General features: G+C 33.8%; 9 protein-coding genes across 9 annotated transcripts; 6 read left to right on the top strand and 3 right to left on the bottom strand.

Annotated features, from left to right (window-relative positions):
- Positions 1 to 40: 40 nt before the first annotated feature.
- On the bottom strand, positions 41 to 6,619 carry NAEGRDRAFT_58607 (alpha-tubulin; the record flags this gene model as incomplete). Its single annotated transcript, XM_002675018.1, has 3 exons — positions 6,314 to 6,619; positions 1,435 to 1,598; positions 41 to 1,403 (listed from the first exon to the last, which is right to left on the bottom strand). Exon 3 carries the CDS (start codon positions 1,397 to 1,399, stop codon positions 41 to 43), a length of 1,359 nt encoding a protein of 452 aa, XP_002675064.1. The 5' UTR covers positions 1,400 to 1,403; positions 1,435 to 1,598; positions 6,314 to 6,619.
- A 298-nt stretch (positions 6,620 to 6,917) lies between these two features.
- On the top strand, positions 6,918 to 7,585 carry NAEGRDRAFT_69799 (uncharacterized protein; the record flags this gene model as incomplete). The annotated part of the gene is made up of 3 exons (XM_002675096.1): positions 6,918 to 7,071; positions 7,180 to 7,349; positions 7,436 to 7,585. 3 exons carry the CDS (start codon positions 6,918 to 6,920, stop codon positions 7,583 to 7,585), a joined length of 474 nt encoding a protein of 157 aa, XP_002675142.1.
- Positions 7,586 to 7,689: 104 nt separating this feature from the next.
- NAEGRDRAFT_69798 (uncharacterized protein) lies at positions 7,690 to 9,028 on the top strand (the record flags this gene model as incomplete). Its single annotated transcript, XM_002675095.1, has 2 exons — positions 7,690 to 7,858; positions 7,908 to 9,028. 2 exons carry the CDS (start codon positions 7,690 to 7,692, stop codon positions 9,026 to 9,028), a joined length of 1,290 nt encoding a protein of 429 aa, XP_002675141.1.
- A 125-nt stretch (positions 9,029 to 9,153) lies between these two features.
- On the top strand, positions 9,154 to 10,606 carry NAEGRDRAFT_80450 (uncharacterized protein; the record flags this gene model as incomplete). The annotated part of the gene is made up of 1 exon (XM_002675094.1): positions 9,154 to 10,606. One exon carries the CDS (start codon positions 9,154 to 9,156, stop codon positions 10,576 to 10,578), a length of 1,425 nt encoding a protein of 474 aa, XP_002675140.1. The 3' UTR covers positions 10,579 to 10,606.
- Positions 10,607 to 10,884: 278 nt separating this feature from the next.
- Positions 10,885 to 12,131, top strand: NAEGRDRAFT_69796 (uncharacterized protein; the record flags this gene model as incomplete). The annotated part of the gene is made up of 2 exons (XM_002675093.1): positions 10,885 to 11,338; positions 11,458 to 12,131. 2 exons carry the CDS (start codon positions 10,885 to 10,887, stop codon positions 12,129 to 12,131), a joined length of 1,128 nt encoding a protein of 375 aa, XP_002675139.1.
- A 261-nt stretch (positions 12,132 to 12,392) lies between these two features.
- Positions 12,393 to 13,441, top strand: NAEGRDRAFT_69795 (uncharacterized protein; the record flags this gene model as incomplete). The annotated part of the gene is made up of 2 exons (XM_002675092.1): positions 12,393 to 12,743; positions 12,794 to 13,441. 2 exons carry the CDS (start codon positions 12,393 to 12,395, stop codon positions 13,439 to 13,441), a joined length of 999 nt encoding a protein of 332 aa, XP_002675138.1.
- A 34-nt stretch (positions 13,442 to 13,475) lies between these two features.
- On the bottom strand, positions 13,476 to 19,733 carry NAEGRDRAFT_69794 (uncharacterized protein; the record flags this gene model as incomplete). Its single annotated transcript, XM_002675017.1, has 1 exon — positions 13,476 to 19,733. One exon carries the CDS (start codon positions 19,731 to 19,733, stop codon positions 13,476 to 13,478), a length of 6,258 nt encoding a protein of 2,085 aa, XP_002675063.1.
- Positions 19,734 to 20,543: 810 nt separating this feature from the next.
- Positions 20,544 to 21,845, top strand: NAEGRDRAFT_69793 (uncharacterized protein; the record flags this gene model as incomplete). The annotated part of the gene is made up of 1 exon (XM_002675091.1): positions 20,544 to 21,845. The coding sequence occupies one exon, from the start codon at positions 20,544 to 20,546 to the stop codon at positions 21,843 to 21,845; it is 1,302 nt and encodes a 433-aa protein (XP_002675137.1).
- Positions 21,834 to 22,354, bottom strand: NAEGRDRAFT_55833 (histone H3; the record flags this gene model as incomplete). The annotated part of the gene is made up of 1 exon (XM_002675016.1): positions 21,834 to 22,354. The coding sequence occupies one exon, from the start codon at positions 22,352 to 22,354 to the stop codon at positions 21,938 to 21,940; it is 417 nt and encodes a 138-aa protein (XP_002675062.1). The 3' UTR covers positions 21,834 to 21,937.
- Positions 22,355 to 22,415: the final 61 nt, after the last annotated feature.

Genomic DNA, 22,415 nt, shown 5'->3' with positions numbered 1-22,415 from the left:
ATATTAAATTTCTTGTCCAACATTTGTGTTAGAAAAACATTTAGTTCAAAGTTTCACCTTCATCCAACATGGAATCTTCTTCAGCAACTGAATTGGAAGCAAGTTCAGTATAATCCTTTTCCAAGGCAGCCAAATCTTCACGAGCTTCAGCAAATTCACCTTCTTCCATACCTTCAGAAACAAAGTGATGGACATAGGCACGTTTAGCATAAAGTAAATCAAACTTGTCGTTCATTCTTTCGAATACTTGTGAAATGGCAGTGTTATTCGAAATCATGGCACATGATCTGTCAACTTGAGCAAATTCAGAATCTGGCAAAACAGTTGGCTTTTGAGAATTGACACCAATCTTGAAAGCACATGGAGACCAATCAACAAATTGAATATTTGCCTTTGATTTGACATTTTTGACAGCATCAGTAACTTCCTTATTAACAATATCACCTCTATACATCAAACAAGAAGCAATATACTTTCCATCTCTTGGATTACACTTAGCCATCATATTATCAGCTTCAAAAACAGATGAAGTCAACTCTGCAACATTATTATCATGATAATAATTTTCTTGACGTGAAATCATTGGAGCCAATGAAGATAACATGAAATGAATTCTTGGATATGGAACTAAATTAGTTTGATATTCATTCATATCTACATTCAATGATCCAGAGAATCTCAATGAGCAGGTAATGGCAGAAACTGTTTGAGAAATGACGTGATTTAAATTACGATAATTTGCTCTTTCAATCTTTAAACGTTGTTTACAAATATCGTAAATGGCTTGGTTGTCCAAAACAACTGAGATATCATTGTGTTCTAATAAGGAATGAGTTGACAAGACTGAATTGTATGGTTCAACAACTGAAGTGGCCAATTGAGGAGATGGATAAACTGTATACGAAAGTTTACATTTCTTTGGGAATTCAACTGAAAGTCTTTCAACTAAAAGTGAAGCAAATCCAGAACCAGTACCACCACCAACTGAATGGAAAATTTGGAATCCTTGCAATGAAGTACAATTATCAGCAATCTTTCTCAATCTGTCAACAGTCACATCCAACATGTCTTTACCAACAGTATAATGACCACGTGCAAAATTATTAGCAGCATCTTCACGACCAGTAATCATTTGAGCTGGATGATACAATTCCTTGAAAGAACTATTTCTGACACTGTCAACAACTGATGGTTCCAAGTCAACCATCAAATTACGTGGAACGTAACGACCACGAGCAGATTCACTGAATAAAACTGAACAATCAGAGTTGCCATTGGTAGAGTCAATGTTACGAGTACCATCTTGGTTGATTGCATGTTCGGCACACATCAAGGACCAGACTTGTTCACCAGCTTGGATACCGGCTTGACCAATGTGAATATTGATAATTTCTCTCATCTTTAGTTTGGATTAGTTTAGTTTAGTTTATACTAGCTTCTTATAATGAGAAGTGTAATGTTATTTTTTTTTTGTTGGTGTGAAAGGTGGCAGGTTGTGGAGGATTTATGTGATTTTTTGTGTGTAACGGTTCGAGAAAAGGCGCCAAGATGTGAAATGTGATTGGTGTTGGCGGGAAGTTAAGTTTGGTTACAATGAGAAGTGAATGCGCCTTTCTAAACTACAGAAATTAACATGAATCCAAAATTTTCGGATTTTCACTACCAGATAAGATTCAATCACCCAAGCAAAAACTGGTGTACCGCCACTGGTTTCAGTCTGTGTTAACTTTTCCGCCACTTACTTCGGATACATCCCAACATCAGTCCGCCACAGGCAATAAGCAAGAATCGCTACACTAGTTTTTAATAGCTTACCTGGTAGTGATATTAGTAGTAAAATTGAATTTCACATTAAAAGTTCCATTTTTGACATCGTTCACACAGATGAAGATTTCCATTTTCAATCTTTTTGTTTATTATTGATTGTAATTCTCTACATAGTATTGTAAAACTCGAGATGGAGTATCATTCATTTCAATTTCTCCCAATTTCATCAAGATAATTCTATCATAATCTTTAACAGTTTCAATTCTGTGAGCAATGGTAATGATGGTGCAATTGTTGAATAGTGGCCCACGAAGAGTCTTTTGAATTTGAGAATCGGTGAATGAGTCAACATTGGCTGTGGCTTCATCCATTAAAAGTAATTTGGATTTTTTCAAAATACTTCTAGCCAAGCAGATTAATTGTTTTTCTCCACATGAAAAGTTGCTTCCATTTTCAGAAATTGAATAGTCTAAAATTTCCTTAATGTTTGGATTATCTTTGCAGACCTTTCTTTCGAGTAATTTATCAATTCCAACCTGTTCAATAGCACGCCAAATTTCCTCATCAGTATTATAATTATTAAAGTCGAGGTTTTCTCTCAAAGTTCCCAAAAATAGCACTGGGGATTGAGGAATGAAGGAAATAGATGTTCTCAAAGTGCGTAATGAAATATCTCTCACATCAGTTCCATTCAAATAAATTCCACTGTTATTAGCATTCTCAATTTCTTGGAACCTTAACAAGCAATTGAATAATGAGGATTTCCCACTTGCTGTTCTACCAACAATTGCACATTTGCTGCCGGGAGCAACACTAAATGTTACATTCTTGATAACTAAATCTTGTTCTTCACGATATTTCATAGAAATATTATCAAAACTAACACTCAATCCTTCGTCAGAAGTGCTTTCTTGAATGAGAGATTTTTTGTCATCTCCATAATTTTCCTCTTGGATAGAATTTGAAAATTTCTGGACTCTTTGAACACAATTAAATGAGGTTCTTGCCTTGGTGAGTGTATGCATGATCCTCTCTGTACTTCTGACCAATTGTGAAGTTCTCACATAGAATAAGCTTATTGTGATCTGAATTATTTTGATATTGGCGTTTGGATCATAGTTCCAAAAATAATAGAAGAATATTCCAAGAACACTAAGGGAGGAAATTAATATTCTGAAAAAGTCATTCCTAGCATAAAACCAAAAAAATGCAAGTTCCTTACAGTATGCTAGGCTATTAACTGGCTTTTTTTGAGTTCTAATGTCGTTGATGAGATGTTCAAATTTCTCAACACCATAGCTTCTAATTGTCTCCAAACCATCTAACATTTCCGCACTAATTGTTGGAGTTGGATCATGAAAATCAGTTTGGATTTGTTCAATTTTGTTAGAAACATCCGTATAGACACCTCTGAAATAATTTGTGATTGGAACAGACACGAAAAGCATTAGTATTGAAAGAGGCAATGAATAAATAACAACAAAAGTTGAACAAATAGCTTGCCAACTATTTCTCAGCAAATCTCGCAACCTAAAACTAATATTATCTCTAATTTCATTGATATATCTAATATTGTCCAAAATTTTTCCACTTGGAATATCTTCAAAGTGTCTGAGCTTTGTTCTTGATATTTGTAAGATTAACTTTTCTTGGAACACATCAGCAAGTTCATATAAGAAATTATTAGAAATATGAGTGATCAAGGTAATTGCAAACATTTGGATAAAGCCTTGTGAAATGTACATTATCAAGTAAAATGTGAGTGAGTGATAAATAAACTCCTCATCAGTTGACCATTCAGATAATATATAGTCTTTAAGAATTCCTGAAACAGGCTCAAGAAGAGAAAAGGCAACCAGTGCAGAGAGATAAATTGCACTCTTGGGAATTGAGAATAAAAATTGTCTAATGAGAGAGAATGAAGGACCGTCGGCTTGGGATGTATCAGCTTGTGATACTTCAGCTTGTTCAGGTTCTCTTTCCTCTTCTTCTTCATCAAGTGCTTTGTCTTGGGAGGTTTTTTCTTGATTTTCTTCTATATTGCTGTTAACAGAATGGGTAGCCGATTCAAAGAGCTCACGTAAAGCCACAGTTTCTTCCAATTTTCCAATCAAAAAGTCATAATTACCTTGTAAAACTATTCTCCCCTTATCCATAACTATTGTTCTATCCATGTGAGGAATTAATTTAAGTAAGTGAGTAGAAAGAATAACGGTCTTATCTTTAAGGAAGGCGTTTTCCCCAACAAATACTCTCTTAATGATGTTGTCAGCTGTATGAATGTCAACTGCTGAAAAAATATCATCAAAAATGTATAAATCAGAATTGTGATAAAGTGCTCTGGCAAGTGCTAATCTTGTCTTTTGACCTCCACTCAAATTAATTCCACGCTCTCCAATTACTTGATCATGACCATTTGGCATTTCCTCAACATCAGATTTAAAGTCAGCAGCAAATAATGCACGTTCATATCTGCTCTTGTCAAAGTTTGCACATCCAAAAATAATGTTTTCCTTGATTGTAGAATTTCTAATCCAAGGTGATTGAGAAACATATGAAATTTTCAAATTTTCCTTAATCCTTACAATACCCTCTGCGATATGCGTTTCATTCAATATAGAGCAAATCAATGAACTCTTACCACTAGCAACTTTGCCAATAATACCAATATGTTCGCCCTTTTTGATTGTTGTGCTAACATCTTGGATGCAATAATTTGTATCATCCTCTTCAGATATAGACCAACTAGCACAAACATTTTCCATCTCAACAATTGAAGAATCAGTATGATTCTTGTGCTGTGAATGTTCTGGACTATTCAATAAATGACCAAGTCTTCGAATGGCAAGCCTCTTATTCATAATTGATTGAAAATTTCTGGAAATTGCATATAAAGGATACTTTAGGGAGTCTGCTAATGTAACAACTGTAAGGGCTGTGCTCAACTTGAGAGGATTTTCATCAATGTAGCAGTAAATAAAAAAGCACAATGATGATACAACAAAACTCTGTACAAAGTAAATTGCATCAATAATAAAATTAAGAAATTCTGTCGATTTCATATGAATCTTGAAGGATTCTTGAATTTTAGAAATCTTCTCAACAAATCTATTTTCCAATGTGTAAATTTTGATCAATCGAATAGATTGAATAAACTGGGATAATGTACTAGATTTCTGATCACACAATTTTGTAATTCTATCAGAATTGGCCTCTCGTTTCTTCAAACAATGATAGTAAAATGGAGAGGAGACAAAAAGAAATAGCATGCCTATCAAAGTAGCTTTAAATCCAACCAAATCATATATAGCAAGTACACATAGCAAAACATAGAAAATATGTGAATAGAAACGTGGGAGATCATACATGTTAGAGCACACCGACTGAACATCTTGCTCTAATATTGTATCCACTATTCCAAAATTGAACTTGGTCAACTTTTGGATGTAGCTCAGTTTTGATAATTTTCTCAGTACCATACTTTGCATACTATTTGAGATTACAGTTTTTCTGTAATTTTGCTTCATGTAAACATAATTATCAGAGAATCTGTTCAAGTTCTTGAAAATGAATTCCATCTTCAAATAAAAGGTGGCAGACCACAGCAAGTCAGAGCTTTCAATATTTTCCTTCTCAAACAACTCAAACACCCTTCTCTTCATATACAAGGCAACACTATCACACAATTTAATGAACAGAGTCACCCCAATCATTTGAATCAAAACCCAACCCACCAATCTATGCAACAAGACAATTGTTTTACCAATGCTCATCGTTGAATCTGTCATCTCCCTATTGTTGCTTAAATTATCATCAACATTAAACTCCATACCAACAGTTGCTTCTTTAATGAGTTTGAATTGATGTTCATAATATGATTGCTCCTCTGTGGTTGCCTCTCTAACATTCAAATTTTCCTTCTCATAGACTTTGAACCCTTTAGACGAATTCTTGATCGGATCAAGTAAATCAGGCCAAATCCAAGAGCAAAATACATTTTCTTTAAATTCGTGTATGTAGTTCCTAATCATTCCCAACATTATTTTCTTCTATTATTATTATTAATTGATCAGAAGATTAATTTAGGCTCTTTTTTTAATATAAAGCTGCTCCGAAAACAACATTCCTCTTTAAATAGTTAATTAATTAGAATACTAGAGCGATTATTTACTAGGTTACCTCCATTTCAATGAAATTGATGAAATTTTTAAAAGTTACATAACAATCACACGATGAAATTGATGAAATTTTTTTAAATTTAAATTGTAAATACCAACATCTATAATATTATTACAATCCTAAATTGGAAAAATTAATTTTTAATATTTTCAAACAATTTCATTATCTAAAACATATTTATTATACAATTAAATTTCACTTCACATTTTAATTATCCAAATTGGCAGCCGATGAATGCACAACACTTGATGAATTATTCGACAATCCCGAAGAACTCACACTCTTCAACTCTACATTATTCCCGCCATTTACCGTAGTTGCAGAAACATTTGCATTACCGGTACTGCCACCTGCAACAACCGAATTATTGGCCACTTGAGCGGCATCTTGATTCTCCTCTTCATCTTCCTCCTCCTCGACAACAAACTTATTTCTCAAATACAACAAGACACGAGGGAGAGCCAACAAAAAGGCCAAAGTCATTCCCGCCAAAACAATGCCACCTGCAATACATGCTGCAACAATGCTTGCTGCTGGGAAAGGTCTCTTGTGAGGTGGCAAAACTTCGGCATTGATGAGGAGTGGAAGGAAGAGGCATAGAATGGCCACTATGAAGATGGATTGTGAGGAAGTGAATATTTTGAATGACATGATGATGAATTGGTGGTTAGGTCTGGACGGTTAGGTTGTTTGTCTTTTTTATGATGATGGAAAGTGAACGAAAAGTTTCGCTTGGATAATTTTGGCCGTTATGGAATATTTGTTTGAGAAGGTGAACGAAATGTTACAGACACCAATCATAATGCATTTCTTTTCTTTACAATATTGAAAGTAGTGTATTGATATTATGTTATATTTCAATTCTTTTGAGATCTTGAATCAATCATTTAAATTCACTGACAAAAACAAGTTCAAAGAAGGAAACATTCTTCATCAACATTCGAAACTCACCAGCTTCCATCTCAAAAAAAATGTTCTCATCACGATCAAATCTCTCCTCCCTCTCCAAACAAAACATGGAATTGGAAAAGAGAAGGAAGGAAGCTGTATTTTTAGGTGCTTTGGAAAATAGAAAACAAGTTAAACAAATTTCAATAGTAAAAAGTGTTGGATCGGAAATTGATGGTAGGTTTAATAATATTGATTATCAGGAAGTAAAATTATGATCATAATTGGATGATATTATTTTTTGTAATATTATAATATATTTAAATATTATTAAATATTTTGTAGTGTATTATTCATCAAATAAATATACAAAGGGAGATTTGTACAAGATTAGAGAGCCAAAACCACCTGCTCAACTCGAGGATTCTTCATCAAGTTTTAAGAGCCATACAATTTCAGACTTTTTAAATCCGAACTTTGATGAATCACAGGAATATTCGGCAAGTTGTGTGATTGTTAGTTCGGAAGTTTTATCAAAGGTGAGGATTTATTAATAATTATTTAATTATTTATTTTAAAATAATACAATTTACTAATTTAGGAAGCTGATTCGACAATGGATATTTTACAAGGAGATGATGTGGAATTTTTCTATTTTGTAAAATTAAAAGCCACCAAACCAGGCAAAATGGTAATTAGATTTGGAGACATGTTCAATGTCGAATTAAACATTTATGAAGAACAATTGTAAATTATTTTACAATAATTATATTAAAAAATCAATGAAAATTTAAATACATCAATCAGCCATTTTCTTTCAAAGTTCCATTTTGATTGGGAAGAAGATCAAAAAAAATGTCAATACTACTTCTAAAGAATTTTCTGAACCAATCAACAAGGGGATTGAGATGCTTCTCTACAAGCCAATCAAAATTCAATTTTGCAGAAGCTAAATATTGGACATCAAAGGTGGAACCTATCGAGGAGGAAGCCAAGAAGCAATTAATTGGAGTGAGAAATTCGGGTACGTGTTCTTACCAATTTTACGTTTTGCAAATCTAATTCTTAAAAAGGAATCATTCATGGACACATTGCTGTCATGCCCGATGTTCACATGGGCAAAGGTTGTACAGTGGGCACAGTTATTCCCACAAAAACAGCCCTTATTCCTGCAGCAGTTGGAGTGGACATTGGATGTGGAATGTGTGCAGTCAAGACAAGTTTAAAGGCCACTGATTTGAAATCGCTCGCAAGTATCAGAAATAGCATTGAGAAGGTCATCCCAGTCGGATTTGGAAAACATGAAAAGGGAAATATGCCAAATTCTGTTGTTGACCTTTGGGATACTCAACTACACAATGGTTTTGAAAGAATATTAAACTTTAAAGATATCAAGCAATCCTATAGAGATAGCATTGAAGAATCAAATCATATTAACCACTTGGGAACCTTGGGAGGAGGAAATCATTTTATAGAAATTTGCCTCGATGAAACAGACCAGGTTTGGATTATGTTACATTCTGGATCAAGAGGCGTTGGAAATATGATTGGACGTGTGTTTATTGATCTGGCAAAGGAAGATATGTTAAAAACATATGGTTACCTGCCAAATGGAAATCAAGATTTGGCCTATCTCACTAAGGGAACTAACTATTTTGATGAATATTGGTTTGCATTAAATTGGGCGTCTGACTTTGCAAAATTCAATAGAAAAATAATGATGGAGGAAGTGATTAAATCTTTGAGAAGAGGAGGACAAGTGGCAGATCCAAATTTCAAAGCAGATCTCGTAGCAGTCAATTGTCACCATAACTATGCTCAATTAGAAAATCACTTTGGAGAAGATTTGTACATTACACGTAAGGGAGCTGTATCTGCAAAAAAGGGCGAGTTGGGAATTATTCCAGGTTCAATGGGAAAGAAATCTTATATAGTTATTGGAAAGGGCAATGCAGACAGCTATTGTTCATGTTCACATGGAGCTGGAAGAAAACTATCACGAGGACAAGCCAAAAAGACCTTCACCGTTCAAGATTTAAGGGCACAAACCAAAGATGTCGAATGTAGAAAGGACGAAGGAGTTCTAGACGAAATACCAGAAGCTTACAAGGATATTGATGCAGTGATGGAAAGTCAAAAGGATCTTGTAGATATTTTGTATACCCTTAAACAAATTGTTTGTGTGAAGGGTTAACATATCTGAATATTGCTGCCAACACATTAAATTTTGTAATAAAAAGCCAGCAAACCAATTATTTTGTAACTCAAATACTTTACAATGAACTATGTTGGAACTTGAAATAATCAACAGAAAAAAAAATGGATCAAAACAACACACCACCTCCACACTCATTCTCATCACCAGCATCAGCAACTATGAAAACCCCGAAAAGTGCAACAGAAATTTTGCAGAGAAGACAGAAATTCCTTGCCAAAAGATGGAAACGACACGAATATGCACTCTATGATATATTTACAATTACCTTTTCGTTTATTGATGTGAGGAAACATTTCATGTCGTTGGCACTTGTCAATAAGTGGTTTTATCATCAGGTTCATGAATGTCTTGCCAATATTGAGGAGATTGTTTGTGTAGATGAGAAGGAATTTCTTCCGATCAATTATAGAGAGAGCAGATTGGAACTGTTTTTGGATAAATTATATAGAACTAAAATATCAAGAAATTATCTGCAGTTTGAGGAGGAAATGGAAGAGGAGCATGATGAGGAATTTAATGCTGATCATCATGATGAAAATGTTAATATAGAGAATGATGCACAAGTGCAGAAGAGTGAATCAACTGATGAATCAAGTGATGGAGTATTTAAAGATCTTTTAGCGGCATATAATTCAGTGAAGGGAATGTTTGGAATACCTCCACCACCTACTTCAACTGTTGCATTATCAAGTAACAAGTCCACTAAGGAACAAACTCTGCTGAAGAGGGCTATCATCGCTATTAGTACCTATGAATATTGGAGTCCATTTCGTAAATACAGGATTGAGAAAATTTACTTGATTGGGACCTTTTCGAAATATTCCTCTTCCCTGCATGCCATTGAAAAACAAGGTGTCGAATATGATAGTTTGATTTTCTTTAGATGTGGAGTTTTAGTACAGAGTTTTTATATTTTATCAATGGATTTTAGTGCATATCATAGAGCAGTTTATATTAATTCGTCATTTTCTGGTTCTGACGCTATTCCAATATATACATCAACGATGGACATTGATCAAGTGATGGACGTGATGAAAGAATATGAAATATTCTCAATTTCACCAAGTTTAGTGCAGTTCAAGACGAACGAGATAATGGAATATGTCAAATTTGAAAAGTCTGGAAGTGCTTCCTCTGGAAATATACTATGGAAAGCTCTGAAAAAGTATGAAAATCTCTATCCCTATCTTCAGCAAGTATTTGGTGATTTGGGTGTATATTACTTGAAATCTATGGTATCTGAAATGATATCTATTACAGAAAGAAATTTTAGAACCTTTTTAGAAAAGTGGAATTTATCAGTTCAAGTCAAAAAGATTAGATTAGAATTTTTGATAACCAATACAATTTATTGTGACAAAATTATTGAGAATTTCGTAAGGGAAGCAAATGAAATTGACAAGGCATTGGAAAAGAAAAAATCATTGGCTGTCGAGAAGTGTAAACTCGAAAGTTGGGCCAAGTGGGTTTCTGATACTTACAAGAAGAGAGCTAGCAAGAAGAAAATAGATATTATGTTACAATAAACAAGCTGTAACTGGAACATGTTTATGCAACTCAATATCATCCTGATTAGAAATTTGTTTATTTCAACAACCCATTGCAGATTACCATACGGATAACCACATTAAGTCTACTTGTTTCTATTAAGGCAATCAAGAACAAATGTGGATCAACACAAACAAAAACCTCAAGACCTTCTCCAAGATGAGCACAAAAGAAAACACTTAAAGCAACTTCTAACACTGATGATGATAGAATCACCCTCTCGGATTTCAAGCAGCATCGTCACTTTAGTAATGTTCTTCATGATGATGATGCTGATGAATTTAATGCTCACAAGAATTTACGGACAAACGCTTAATGCCTTCCAAGCATCAGAAAAACAATCACTTGTTGATAAACATAATAATGTTCGATTGAATGTTAATCCATCATCCTCCAATATGGAAACATTGGTGTGGGATGAAGCCTTGGCTCAAGTTGCTGCCAATTATGTTGATAAATGTATTTGGGCCCATAATGCTGAAAGAACCAATGATTATGGACAAGGATATGTAGGAGAGAATATGTACGTTGGATTTTCAGATATGGTTTCAGGAAGTGTGAAGGGTTGGGCTGATGAATCTCAATTCTTTGACTATACAACCAATACTTGCCAAAGTGGTAAGGTTTGTGGACATTATACTCAATTAGTTTGGGCAACCACAAAGAAAGTTGGTTGTGCCAAAAAGACCTGTTCAACATTTACTAATCTTGAATCTAATTTCAATGGAGGAACTATTGGTAAGTTTTAACACTTCTTGCCGATTAAGAGCACTATTTTCGTAAACTATAGTCGTTTGTGATTATTTTCCAGGAGGAAATTATAATGGTCAAAAACCTTACATTCAAGGTACTCCAAGTCAACAATTCCACTAACACCAATAATAGTACCAATGTCAATAATGGAACTGTTAGCAATAATTCAACAAGCACAAATTCTCTCAATGCATTCACATCAGCTGAGAAGATTGCCTTGCTTGATGCTCAAAATACAATTCGTTTGAGTAAGACATTAAATCCTCCAGCAGCAAGCATGGGAGGTTTAGTTTGGGATGATGAATTGGAAAAGGTTGCTGCCAGTTATGTTGACAAGTGTCTTTTTGAACATTCTGATAATTATAGGAAAGGTTCTGTAGGAGAGAATTTATACATTGGATTTTCAGATATAGTTCCAGGAAGTGTCAAGAGTTGGGCTGATGAATCTCAATATTTCACTTATCCTACAAGTTGCCAATCAGGACACGTTTGTGGACAGTACACTCAATTGATCTGGGAAAATACCAAGAAGGTAGGTTGTGCAAGAAAGAAATGTGCCACAGTCCCAGGATTTTCCCAATTCAGCAATGGAACCATCGTTGTGTGTAATTATTTCCCAGTTGGAAATTTCAACAATGAAAATCCATATGTTAAATCACTAGTAATTGCAGGAAGAAACTCCACAAAAACAGTCAACTCTGCACCTTCTTCATTCTCTGATCAAGTGTTGAACATAATCCTCATTTCTATTTCCACAATTATCATGCTTACTCTCTAACTCAGTCATAAAAAAAGGAATATGAAATTAGGAGGAATATTTAACCAGCATGTTGTTAAATAATTGTATAAACACATTAATTTCCTTCAATATTAAGGTTGTAACATTTTCCGAACATTTTCGCATAATATATTATTAATGAGAACTATTTCCTCTAGAGCCATTGATTGACCTTAATAATCCAAGAAGATTTTTATTATTGTGTTTCCGCAAACAAAAGGAATCAAGTTACAGGCCCACAAATATCAAAGAAAAAACAAAATGCTCCCTCACCGCCAGCAACAACAAGTACAATATGATGAGAATGATCGTAGTCAGCAAGAGAGTGCAATTGTTCATCCAATAAGAAGAGGCAGTAATAGAAATTTAGCTCTCTCTACAGTATCAACAATATCATCATCAACTGTTGCTAATAATTACTATTATAAGAATAATCGTCATCATCATCATCCCTCGATAAGATCCTCACAATATATGAAATTTGAATCTAATCATCAAAATCCATCGACCTTCGTAAGGAGCTGGGCAAATATTAAGAGAGTGCTTAATAAGATTTATAAGTGGACATTGGGAAATGTTCGTCTCCGAATGTACATTTATTCAATGTTAAAGGTTAGTACTATTACTTCTCTTAATTTGGAATATTTAATAACAATTTAAAGATCTTTTCCATTACCTATGTTCAAGCAAACTCAATCATTTTGGGAAGAAAGGAAGATCTCACCTACTATGACACTACACTTAGTCAATCCTTACTTGTTATTTCCTATACATATATGGCACTTCTCATGATCATGTTCACTGAAAGATATCTCAGAGAATTATACTGTGTTTACAAGAGAAAGGAACTCTTAATTTGGATCAACTGGATCGAAGCTTTTATCTTCTTTACCTATGTCGTTTATTCAGTATTCACAACCTGTAATCACATCTATTATTTGGTTGAAGAATTGAAAGAAGAAAGTGGACATGAAAATGCAAAAGAAGTTGGCGCCAAATCTCTCGAGCAAAAATTTGCAGTCGAAATGATTGAAATTTTCATTCACTTGTATATTATATTTGATAAGGCAAGCCATTTTCTTCATTCTGGACATAGTATTTCACTATATTTGTCTAAGGCAGCTCATATTCCTAAAATGCAAGATGTCAGTCATGGGCATGAACATTTGGCCAGTGATTTACAGGGAGAATCATATGTTTCAGATGAAGAAGAAAAGAAAGATGTGATGAAAGAAAGTGAAATGCGTAAAGAATTGGAACAGGAATTGTTGGATACAAGTGTTAATCCTGCCGATAGAATAATCGAATAAAAAAACAAATCAAGTTTAATGTTCTTGGTTTATTCTAGACGAAATAAGAAGGATGTTCATCTATAATATCGAAATCCTCAGAAGCACCCAATGGAGAAGCACTTGCGAATAAATCTTGAATTGTCTGGTTTCGTTCCAAGTTTCTACTGGAATGGTAGACGTAATTGTATGTTTTCATTCGTTTCTTTCGAATAATGCAACAAATAATCAAGGAAACTGTCAATGAAAGTAATAAGAAACCTCCCACGCCACCAATCAAACCTCCTAAAAAGGAATCGATTGACATTTCCTTTTCTGCAGACAGGAAATTCAATATTTTACAAGAAACACAAACTTCCTTCATTCCACTCAAAGCTAATGTTGGAATAATCGCAGTATCTGAAACTAATTGACTACATTCGAAACTTTGACCAATAGCAACTTGATATCCTTTCACATTTCCATTATTCGAAAGTAATTTGGAATTATCTTTTGAATATTGAGCTGAACATTCAACAGCATTCAGTTCTACATCTTTCAATTCCCATGAAATTTTAAATTCTTGCACAAGAACCGTCAAGTGATACAATCTATTCGATTTAAACTGACAATTGACTGATTTCTTGACAAGTTCAGAATCTCGAGTGATATTGAGCTGACCAATTGTTAATTCTTGAATGCTATTCGAAAGTGATAAGGAAGCAAAGAATGTTGCGTTTTGACTTTTTGAAATCCAAACTTCAAATAAATTTCCATTTTCGATATTTGAAAAAGTTAACAATTTCACATCAAACGAAATTGAATTTGAAATGTTGAACAAATCGGAGGATCCAACTATTTGTCGAGTTAGTTCAGTTCCACAAGTTGCTGAATTATTAGACGAAACTTCATTTTTGTTCATTTCGAATAATAACAAAGTTCCTTCATTAGATGGAATAAATGAAATTAATGGCTTGATTGAAGAATTTACATATGGAATATCTGGGAAAGTAATAGAAATGTCAAAATGTGTCAAATCTTTGACATTTACCATGGATGGATCAAAATATCTGAAAGAATGGAAAGAATCGTATACAGTTTCTAATCCAAGATTAGTGATTGATAACTTGACTTGCACCATTGTATCCACAGATTCTATTAATGGAATATCAAATTTGCAATGTGTAAGATTTAACACTTTACACTGAATAGTCATTACACTATTCGAAAGTTCAGTAATCTTTAAATTCACATAGATTAAACTTTGAATTGGAATAAATGAAGATTCAACAATTAATTCATTTCCATAAAAACCAAATTTTGGCGAAATATTTTCCAATTTAAATCTAAACATGGTAATTTCCATATTTGTAGGAAAATAAATTGGATTTCCAATTAAATCATTCGTCAACAATTTGATATAAACTTTCACCTTGAATGTTTTTGAATTAAAAAGTTGTTTAGGTAAACTATTCGAAACATCCCTCGTAGTGAAATAGTATAAAGACGAATCTAATGAACGACTATTCAATGTCTGAATTGGTAATTCTTCAATAATCGAATCAGATTCTTCATGTTTAAAAACAATAAACGAAATGACATCTGTCAAAGTCAACCTTCCTTCAATTTGTATTTGAACTGAGCTAGCAATTGGAACATTAAAAGTTGACATGGAAGAAATGGAAAGTGAAATTGAGTCCAAATTTGAACTTGACATAATTGACAAAATATTTGGATTTTCAAAAATTACCTTTTGTGAACTTTTTGAAAAGATTTCTCTATTAGAAACTAATCGATTCGTTGAAACAATGAGTGAAATACCAGTATCAACATTAAGAATCACAACCTTGCTTTCACTTTCGTCTTGTTTCTCCTCAACAATTACAGTATCCGATTTGGAAATTGTAAAATCAGAATCAGATGCCAAAATTGTAAAAGTGACATTTTCAGATTCTATATTTGGTTGAATGGAACTTATTGTGGTTTCTGTTTGTCCACTTGATAGTAAATATTGTTCACCACTTGTTGGATTTGTAAGAAGAAGCGAAAGTGAACTGTCAATGGTCAACTGAGGAATTTTCAATTCTGACACTTTTTTCTGATCACTTGATAGGTCTATTTCAATAAGGTAAGAGTTGGATTGATTTGAGTTTACAATAACTGAGAAAATAGTCTTGTTTGTAATTGGATTGTAAACTTGATTTCCATTTACAATATTCGAAAAGGTAAGAAGTTCATTTTCAAAATCAAATAATAAATTTGCTTGCTTTCTTTCCAAATCTACTTTTAAAACAGCAATTATAGAACTGTCATCTTTCATAGTTATGGCAAATAGCTCATTATTTTGATTAACAAATTTGATTAAACCAAATGTTGAACCAGTCGACTCACTGTGAATACCATAATTGATAGGAATGGTCAATTTGGAAGTGGAAGACCCTTGTGAATCAACTCTCCAAACTGTCAGCATATCTTTCTTTTCGAGTAATAAACGAGAATCGAATGAAATAAGCTTATTTCCATTCGAATCTACAAAAACTGAATACAACTTGACAATATCACTCAAATTCATTCCACTATAGGTAACATTCTCCAACAGCACTTCTCTATATGTCATGAGAGGAATTGTTTTCTGACACTTTTTGTCCATCATTAATCTTTCCAGATAAATTGATTGATCTTTGTTAATGATTTTTTCAACTTGGATAAAGTTTCCAGAGCAAATTGGAGAAGGAATGATGAATTGACATTGCTGGCCACTAAAACCATCATTGCATGAGCAGTTTCTGGATGAGGTGCATTGGCCATTTCCAGAACATTGGTTGGATATGTTGGTGGTCATGTTACATGACCATTCAGAAACTGGAATTGAGAAATTGAAATGGTTTTCTGATGAATTGTTGGCTACTGTTGAAGCATTGAGTGTTAAATTGGTTGGGTTTAGGGTGGTATTGAGACTAGTATTGTTATGGTAATTTCCTAAATTGGAAGTATAGTTGCTTTGTTGATTGGTTAAGGTTTCATTTGTTATAACAGATTCATTTGAAAGAATACTTGTTGAATTGACATAAATTGTCTCATTTAAGGTCTCATTCCTTCCCAAAATTGTGGAAGTATTGTTTTCCATATTAGAACTATTCAAGCTAGTTCCGTTCTGCATATCGACAAGAGTTTCGTTTGAAAGAGTCAAATTATTGCTTCCAATAGAAGTTGAATTCATGCTCGATGTACTGTTATTGGTCATGAGAGTTTCATTTCCAATAACTGTTAAATTAGTCATTGTTTCGTTTACCAAGCCATTCGAACAATAAGATAAACTGTCATTTGCAGAAATACCTTCATTAGAAGCTGTATTATTTGGATATGTATAATTGGAAGTGTTTCTAACAATCTCACTCACATTGCCAATTAATGTTTCATTTGCAAATTCACAACCTGAACAATTAGACGAAATATTATTTGAAGAAATAGTTTTGTTCAACATTGTAAGTAATGTACTATTGCATTCGGTTGTGGAATTATCAATAACCATGTTTGTTAAATTAGAATCCATTGAAAAGTTTTGTGAAATGGTTGAATTTGAGTTTTCAGGAATGGAAATGCTCGAATTATTGATTGTTGAATTTCTAATACTTTCGGTGAAGTTCAAAGTATTATTCTGATCACTAACGATTGATCTATTGGAAGTAAAAGTTGAATTTTCGTAAAGTGTTTCGTTATTTGAGGTGGAAATATTGAAAGAAAGTGAACTATTCGAAACATTGGAAAATATATTGGAAAGCTCACAATTCAAACCAAAATATGATTCGTGACATGAACAATTATTCACGCCAAAACAATCTCCATGACCAGAACATACAACACTCTCATTAGCAGCAATATTGAAACATTTTGGAATTTCACATTCCAATCCAGTGTGTCCATCTTCACAACCACAAACATTGGCTTGGACACAAGAGCCTTTCGAAGAGCATACCTCAGAGTTATCTCCCCTCACTCCAAAACACAAAGGAATTGAACAGTTTCCTTCAGTATAGTTTGCATGACATACACAGCTATTTGGAGAAATGCAATTTCCATTTCCTGAACATGCATTTGGATTGGTTGAGTTTAAACCATAGCAAATTGGAATATCACATTGTATTCCAGTGTATCCAATAGGACATTCGTATAAAACTTGGAAGGAAAATGGAAATAAACCTCCCTTTCCTTCAGTTGACCAACAAGAATGAGTTTCTAATAGAGTGAGATTCATATTGAATGTATAGAAGGTATTTTGTGATCTTTCAGATAAAATTCTTGATATGTTACTGCTCTTAATTGTAAAATTCAAAGTGACAAATTCTTGTTGCATTATTTGAGTAAAGTCTCCAATTGAGTGAAATGGATTATCTATATTTGGAATAAGTGAGGCTCTAATTGTTGGATTGAATGCTGATTGTGAACTGTTGGTTTTCAAGGTGACTAAAATATTGTTAGTGAATTCGCCTCTTTCTTGATTAAGAGTAAAATAAGCAGATTCTAATAACATTGTTTCAATCCAAACGAAAGGCTCATTGACTTGAATTTGACATCTTGGAATGAAATAACCATAATCAATAGTGACACTTCTTGTGGTACTGAGTTCCTTTTGTAAATTGGTCCATAATGCCTGTCTGGTTACTGAAATTCTGATATTACAAGAAGAAACTATCGATAAAGTGTTACAATATTCGAAATCGCTGGTAATATCAAATCTAGATGTGAAATTCTGACCGCTACCAACATTACTAAACAGTTGCACAGTTGAATTAAATATCATTATCTGATTCGAACAAGTTAATTCGACACTAAACTCGCCAACAGCTTCTCCACTATTATACGAATCTGTTTGAATCGTAGCATTTCTTCCGTTAGAAGACAAGTCAGGAATTACCGTAAAATTCAACCAATCAACCTTTGGCTCCTTATATCTCAACAAAGATTGGTCAACTTCAATTGTGAAATCTTGCAAAAATTCATGATTTGAAAACTTCATCTCAATTGACCCAGAATTTACAACTTGCACACCACCTTCATAACTCAATCTCGTTCCATATTCTGGCAATTGTTCAATAGTATAATCAGTCGAAGAAAAAAAGTTTGACAATTGATTTCCCATTCGAGAACCAACTTTCTCATCACAAAAACCAAAATTCCAATCAAGTTCCTGACGAAAGTCTTCCTGGGTGATGAGAGGACCGGAGATTGAGTTGCCCAGATCGTCTATGTGGAGGAGAGCTAGGTCAGTTATGGAAGAGATTGGAGTTCGGTGATCTGGTTTTCCAATGATGACGTGTTCATTGAAGAAAGTTTCGTAATCTTGAAGGACATTATCTGATAAAGTAACCGAAACTAAATGATCAGAACTTTCTGTAGAGAGAGTATTATCAAAATTTGTTAGATTGGCAACCAAGTTTCCATCAGCAGAGCTCACATCAATTTGGGTATTCAACTTCCAATTTCTAGTGGAATAATCAAAAGTATACATTGGATGAATAGTCGAATAGGCAATATAATGAAAAGTAGAGCCACGATAAAAGTGTTGATTTTCATTCCTGACAGATCCCATTGGACATTCCATCGAAGTTGTTCCTAGAACTTTCTTGGACATGGTCAAAACTCCATCCTTAATAATGATGGTCATGAGTGGATTTCCAGAAGTCAACTCGTGGAATTCTGCTCGATAGTATGGATAGGTCATGAGAGTTGGGATGTCTGTTTCTAATGCGTAGTTATCTGAAAGATTTTGTGTCCATTCTGGAGAATTGTTGGGATCGGTGCTAACTTTGTAGGTAAAGGAATTCATGGAATATCCAACGAATAGATATTCTAATTCGGATGGATCTGCTGTTCTTGCTGTTTCGTCTGGATGATCAAGAGCATTGACTTGTTCGAAGGCAGCACTTAAATATCTCTGTAAAGTTATTGGAATGTTGAGTTGAGTATTGGAAAGTGAATGGAAATTTACAGTAATTTCATTCGATAATTCATAGGTATAACCTCCATCTTCAAATTCAGTGATTGGATAATTGAATATTTGTCCATTCCACTTTCCGTTCATTTTCAACTTGTTCGATTGCAAACTAATCGAATCAATTTGACTACTTTTCACATTATCAGCTTGTGAAACATAATTCAAAGGAAGAGAACTACCTGCCAGAGACATACAAAACATTCCCATCGAACTTTCATAACTATTCTGTGGACTAAACGAATCAAATGCTGCACTCCCAGTCGAGTATTCATGAATTGACAAGATTGAAAGTGGAACCAATCGAAGTGCACTACCAGTTTCCACCTCCAAATAGGACATCCCATCAAATAAGAATAATCCATAATGTTCATTAGCTGCAAGATTGGTAAACTGAACTGTGAATGAAGTGGAAGATATTATTGAGGCGGAGGTAATGTATTTGGCTTGTCCTTGTGGATTTGAGAGGAAAACGTAGGCTCTCAGAAGTATTGTTGCATCCACATTGGTGTTTTGAAGAGGTTTATATTGATTCGATACGATTAACCTTATTAGAAATTTAACATTTCACATAGGAAAGTTTGTTAACTTACCAAATATCGTTAGGTGCTGTAACGGTTATTGTGAGTGAATTGGAAGATAATCTCTGGCTAGGTGGAGAAACTACCACAGAGGAACAATAAGGAAGCAAAATTATTTCCTTATTAGTTAAAGTTGTGGTTATTGAAAGATGAGCAAGAAATATAAACAAGAGCAGTAGAAAGGAGGTAAATCTTGTAGAGTTGATGGAAACCTTATTGAAAGAGAACATTTTTTATGACTTTGGATTTATAACTGTTATTTTTGAGATTGGTTACCAATGTGGCGCCAATTTTACTTTTTAAGAAATTCCTTAATTTGTAAAATGAAAGTTTGAGAAGGAAGAACAGCACCCTTAATCATACAATGAGATGATGAAAACGGTTAATACTAAAGTAACTTAAATTTGCTCATCTCAAAAATTAAATTCACTATTTCGTTAAGTTTCGTATTTTCACAATTCTTCATACAAAGTTTCATCTCTTCATTATAACCACCTTTAACAAAAACCTTCATTGTAACAAAAACAAATTTCCTTAATCAATTCATAATTTTCTCTCAAATTTAAAAAAAATGGAAAGTCAACGATTTGGTAAACTCTACCTTCAAGCCTTATTTTGCGAATACAACACTGAAAAGCAAGATTTTCAAAAGCTGTTCGATTATTTTGATTGCTCCATCGAATCCATTGCAGAAATGTGGGAAAGTATTAGGGATGGTGAAAACTCAACAAGCCTCTTTGAAAATTTACTCTTGGTGATGAAGGGTTTTTTGATGGTGAATAGGAATCATCATGTCGGGAAGGAGAAGATTGAAGAGATTGTTAGGCTGATTCTGGAGAGGTTCTTGGATTTGAATTCCCTCCTCTCCAATTATTATCAATTCAATTTGAATTTGAAAATTAATTGTAATACTAGCCTTGCTGCTCGGGAGAGGAAGATCTTGTCCTTGTGCTTGGAAATATTATTCATCAATTGTTGTAATAGAGATGTGGAGAATATGCTTGAGGGATTGAATTTGATATTGTGTCATTGTTTTGCTAGGTTTAAATCAGTGATGAATAAGAGTTTGGCAATATTGATTGTTGTGAGGGAGATGGTTCAGATTCTCATTCAGGATGTGTTTACTTTGGGGAGAACATCATCAGAGGATGCTCTGGAGGTTCAAACTTTGAATAAGAATATCATCGATAGGAATATCAATAGGATTGTTAACTTTGAGTTTGAATTTAATCTGTCCGAATATGATGAGCTAATTGATGATGAAGAGGCAAACAACCAAAAGGAAAGAATTAGACTCATTGAATGTATCATTACAGTATTGGAAGAATCTAAAGAGGTTTCTCACAAATTGCAATGCATTCATGTCTTGACAATGATTGGCATGTTGAGCGAGAGTTATTCCTTCAAAATGATTCCACTCTTGGAAAAGACAGTCATGTACGAGGCTGATGAAAATTTGAGATTTGCATCTATTACTGCATTGTGGGAACTCATGACAATTCATCCATCTCTGCAGAATTACAACATGATGCTCTCCACAGATTTTGGAAACAACTTTGAAGACCTTGAGCCAGTCGCTGATGACATTAGCTTGCTTGATTTTGTTCTCTCCATCTCAACCCTCACTGAGCATACTAGGAGAAGTGCCATTCTTTCATCCATTAGAATGATGAGAAAGCAAAAGTGTTTGGATATCTCAATAGAGCACAAGCTTTACTCCTTTGTTGAAATGCAAAAGAAAAGAAATAATGATGAAATATCAGATTCATCCCTTGCTAAATATCTTGCAAACTTTACATTTGAATCGGAAGTAAAACAAGTCATTCTCACTCCAAAGAACAAGAAGAAATCAAATAACAAATTAATTAAATAATTTTCAAATTTTAATAAATTTACAAATTGAAGTTTTCACTTCAGCCTAGGGTTTGTGTTTTGTTGTTCATGTGATTAAATCGGAGGATCAATTTAAGTTCTTTCACCTCTAATTCTCTTGGCCAATTGCATATCCTTTTGCATGATAGTAACTCTCTTGGCGTGGATAGCACACAAGTTAGTATCTTCAAAGAGGGAAACAAGATAAGCTTCGGAAGCTTCTTGGAGAGCCAAGACAGCATTAGATTGGAAACGCAAGTCAGACTTGTAGTCTTGAGCAATTTCTCTGACCAATCTTTGGAATGGCAACTTTCTGATCAACAATTCAGTAGACTTTTGATACTTTCTGATTTCTCTCAAAGCAACGGTACCTGGCTTATATCTGTGTGGCTTCTTCAAACCACCAGTTGATGGTTGTTTGGCAGACTTTCTGGCAGCCTTTGAAGCCAATTGTTTTCTTGGAGCTTTACCACCGGTAGACTTTCTAGCAGTTTGCTTAGTTCTAGCCATTGTATTAGATGTTTTGAATTTTTTTTTGATTTGTTGTTTCACTTGAAGCGCAATTTTTGAT

This window comes from Naegleria gruberi (genome assembly GCF_000004985.1).
Source record: "Naegleria gruberi genomic scaffold NAEGRscaffold_36, whole genome shotgun sequence".
NCBI classification, from domain to species: domain Eukaryota; phylum Heterolobosea; class Eutetramitea; order Acrasida; family Naegleriidae; genus Naegleria; species Naegleria gruberi.
The sequence above is the reverse complement of the archived record's forward strand: the minus strand, read 5'-3'. Positions and strand labels throughout refer to the sequence as shown.